Source organism: Mesitornis unicolor, unplaced genomic scaffold, assembly GCF_000695765.1.
Source record: "Mesitornis unicolor isolate BGI_N332 unplaced genomic scaffold, ASM69576v1 scaffold34915, whole genome shotgun sequence".
Classification (NCBI taxonomy): domain Eukaryota; kingdom Metazoa; phylum Chordata; class Aves; order Mesitornithiformes; family Mesitornithidae; genus Mesitornis; species Mesitornis unicolor.
In genome coordinates this window covers 19999-24042 of record NW_010186766.1, presented here as the reverse complement: position 1 = coordinate 24042, position 4044 = coordinate 19999, and the positions used below count along the sequence as shown (strand labels likewise).

Genomic DNA, 4044 nt, shown 5'->3' with positions numbered 1-4044 from the left:
GTTGTATTTGGAAGTATTTCCAGCTTGTAAAGTCATCTCAAAAGAAAAATCAGGGCTGTGTGACAGTTGTTCTTTGTCAACATAGATGTTCACCAAGCAGACACAGAGGACAAATAGTAAGAGTGCAGTTGTTTCACCATAGTCTGTATTTAAAAGTTATATTGCAGTAACTATTTCAGTTTGTGAACTGATGACTTACAAAAATGAGTATTCTAAGGAAATCACCAGTATTACCATAAGTATTCTTTCTTGTATGAATAGCTGCTACTATAAATAATCTTTATACCTGCCTAATTGAATTAAAAGCAAGCTATATATAACTTTAGTTATGCTGGAGTGGTACAACTTTATGTTGCAGACCAACTCTAGGTAGGGCAGTTAAATCTGAATGTTTGTTCCATCTGCAAATGTTTCCTTTTCTCAGATTTCAGCAGCGTGTGCTTTCGTACTGTCCTTGTTGTAGGGTGATGAGATACTGCTACTTATTTAACTAGTTCCCAAGTCTTTGCTATAAAGCAGCTGGGAAAGTACACTTGCATACTGTCACTTGCTAAAGTTCCTGTTGGGGATGCACCACCTAGTTCAGAATTACATAGCCTTGACCTGTAGGCGGTTCTTCTGTGGCTTATCATAGTTGGAAATCATGCAGAGAAATCCTCTCTTACTCTGATTCTCTTTCCTGCTTCGTGCCTCTGGTGCATGAGGCGTGATCTGCTGCAGGCCCTGCACAGCTGGTGTTTACCATAGCCAGAGTTGCCATTTTAGGTTGATATCCTACTGCCAGACCTCTAAAGGATATTCTGTAGCAGAGAGTGGGTTGCAGCCATGTGTTCAGTCTTCAATGTTTGGAATGTATTACCAGTTTCTTGTTTTGAAAATAGCTTTGATTTATTCACAGTTTCAAATTGTAATCTGAAGGCTTCTTTTAGTCGCAGATTAAAAATGTAATATGTTTTTATTCTTACAGGAAGGAAGAAGCAGAAGCTTGCCAAAGAGAGAGCAGGGCTTTCCAAGGTAATACTGTGTTCACTCACATAACGTTATTTTGAAAGATGTTTCATTTATAATATATGTAAGATTTGTTTAAAAATCTGCTTTGATTCCAGCATTACAAAGACTTCTGCAAATATGCAATCTTTAGGTTTTTTTAATGCTCACAAATAACTGAATGAAATGATTGTTCCTTTTTGTGTCAGATAGAGGCCTTGTACTAGAAAATACAACCTTTACTGTGACTTGATGTTTTCCTCTTTGTAGTATGTACAAGGTCTTTTCAGACTTAAAAATCATTGATGGGGTACTATTTATATTACTGAATTTGATAGTTTTTTGCTCTAAGTATTTGATTTCTCTTTCCTTATTGCCAGTGGATCCTGGAAAAAAAGGATAGATTTACCTTAACCAAGAAATATAGTTGTGATAAACATAACACATCTTAAAATTTATATTTGCTACAAAACCAAGTACTTAATAAACTGAGTAGAGGTATTTCAGGTTCTGTCTCTCTGCAGATTTGTAATGCAGTGATACCAGACCTGAGTCTTATTTGAAAAATATTTTGTGTACTTTTAAGTTAAGTGGTGACACGGGTTTTTTTGCCAGTTTCAGTGTAGCAATATGCTTGTGGATGTGTTTTATTTCCGTTGAGAATGTTTTCTGCTAACTTATTTGTTAACTGATGTTTAAGGGCCAACTTCAGTTTTACTGTGTGTGTTATAGTTGCCTGATCTGAAAGATGCTGAAGCAGTTCAGAAGTTTTTCCTTGAGGAGATTCAGCTTGGCGAGGAACTACTAGCTCAAGGTAATAGCATTTTTTTTTAAGGGTAAGTTGTAAAATAATTTTTCTTTACCTTTGCTAGAAGATGATTTTTATAAACTGATATATTTTTGGGGAGTCAAATTTACCTAGGAAAACTCTTGACTTGTTTCTAACCTGTGTTCAGAAAGAAGATCTAGCAAGGAAGGAGGACAGAAAAGTGTGGATTGATTATCAGTAATTTATTTAATCTACCGTTGGTGGAGGTTTTATGTAAATCCTTTACAGTGTGGAAGAAGGTTGATTTCAAAACACTGATTTATCGCACAGGTGAATACGAGAAAGGTGTTGATCACTTGACCAATGCCATTGCTGTGTGTGGACAGCCGCAGCAGCTACTACAAGTTCTACAGCAGACTCTTCCACCACCAGTGTTTCAAATGCTTCTAACTAAACTCCCTACAATAAGCCAGGTATGTGAAACATTCCCTGTTGGTTTGGTTTGAAAATAATTGAACTACTTCTCTCATCCACTACATCAGCCTCAGGTATTGGTGTTTGTAATACACTTTTTGTATATGTTCAGATAGATTAAAAGAAACTTTTTTTCACCTGAAACATTACAAAGTGTATATGAAAAATATCATATACTATTAATAGCAAACAGGGTAAAATAGAAATACAAAACTTCTCTCATGCATAGCGTATGCTAAGCTCTTCTGAAGTAGAGAAATCTGACCACAGCTCCACTCCAAAGACAAGTTCAGGGATCAGAAAAGGAGTAGCTTTCTTGCACTGGGTCTTGAGTTTTATGTTTTCAATATATCTACAAGTGTCAGTAAGTGCTGTAAAAGTCCACTAGAGTTAATCTTGCTTTTGCTAGCCTGCTGCTTCTGGGCCAGCTATAAACACAAAAATGTTAAGTAGCACTAGGACACGTGACAGTTTTTGAAGCTTGGGGATTTCCCTGATGCTAAAAGTGTTTGTAGCTCTGTGTATGAAATGCTCTCCCCTTTTAGGGAGTACTGTGCAAGTAACATTGCTAATATGCTAGCAGGTGAGTCTATTGTAAAATAAATAATATGTTTGGCATTGTAGCAAGGGTACTTCCTAATGGCGTTACCTCGCATAAGGCAGAGACTTAGTGCTGTGCATCAGTCAGCTCTCTGCAGCTCAGGCCTGGTTACATTTTGGTTTAAGGTCCCTATACTTTGTAAAAACACTGAAAAGTGCCAGGTACACAAGATGTAAAGGTCTGGGGCAATAATGGAGCAAAAATGCTTCCTTAGAGAACAGTGCAAAAAGCCACACAGGGGTCATCCCTTGAGACTGATAGGATATTATTTATCGGACTTTGGCTTTGTCTGGTATTGCACAGTACATAATTTCTGTGAACTGACTTCAGAAACTTATGTCAAATAGATTACCATTTTTAAGAATCAGTTTGGTCCATAATTACACTGCTTAGTGTTCAGTGTAAAATTACATTGCTTGATAATCAGTTGCCTGCTGTCAATTTTATGTAATTGTGAATGAGTTTTTCTCCTTCTTGCAGAGAATTGTAAGTGCACAGTGCTTGGCTGAAGATGATGTTGAATGAGGTCACACCACAACAGGGGGAAAAATGTTTTCTTACCCCAGAAGATGAGCATCAGTAGGGGGATAAAGGGGCAAACATAATAGTTTATGGACTGTGTACCACATCGGGTTCTACCAGAGTTAAAAAATAACTTTGTGTAGGTGGGTTTCGCAGGATTTTATTTATTATCCCAGTGAAAAGTGTATTTTGATAAGAATTCATTTTATAAATACACTGTGTTGAGTTATCAAAGTATCACTAACTTCATTATTATTAAAATATGCAGTTGTAATGTTGTATATATAAAAACATAAAACTACGACCTATTAAGAACCCAATGCTCATTTTTGAAAAAACAAAGTTATGGCAATAAAGATTTATCTGCACTTGGTGTGTTCCTATAGTACTACTTTAAATTTCAGAACATTTGGGTGTCAGAGCAAATGATCAAAAATGACTTATGGCTGGTCTTCCAATGCTTTTAATGAAGTTTAAAGTTTAAGTTTGTGTCATTTCCTGAGAACATAGGTGTGATCATTTAAACATTAACCGATCACCTTAGAAACAGATGCAGATCAGAATGGTGACAGATGACTGGCTACAGAATGAATGACGAATCCGTGTCTGTCAGGAACAATAAGGGATGCAAGTCAAAACTGTGTCTGGCAAACATGAAAACTTTGCAGGTGTCTGAAATAAAGGTGTTTGG

The 4044-nt window shown here is 36.5% G+C and overlaps 1 protein-coding gene across 1 annotated transcript; it reads left to right on the top strand.

The window, feature by feature from the left end:
- Positions 1-967: 967 nt before the first annotated feature.
- TOMM20 (translocase of outer mitochondrial membrane 20 homolog (yeast)) lies at positions 968-3721 on the top strand (the record flags this gene model as incomplete). The annotated part of the gene is made up of 4 exons (XM_010185241.1): positions 968-1014; positions 1720-1801; positions 2087-2229; positions 3312-3721. Coding segments are annotated over 4 exons (317 nt in total), but the record flags the coding sequence as incomplete, so codon positions are not given.
- Between the last annotated feature and the right edge of the window lie 323 nt (positions 3722-4044).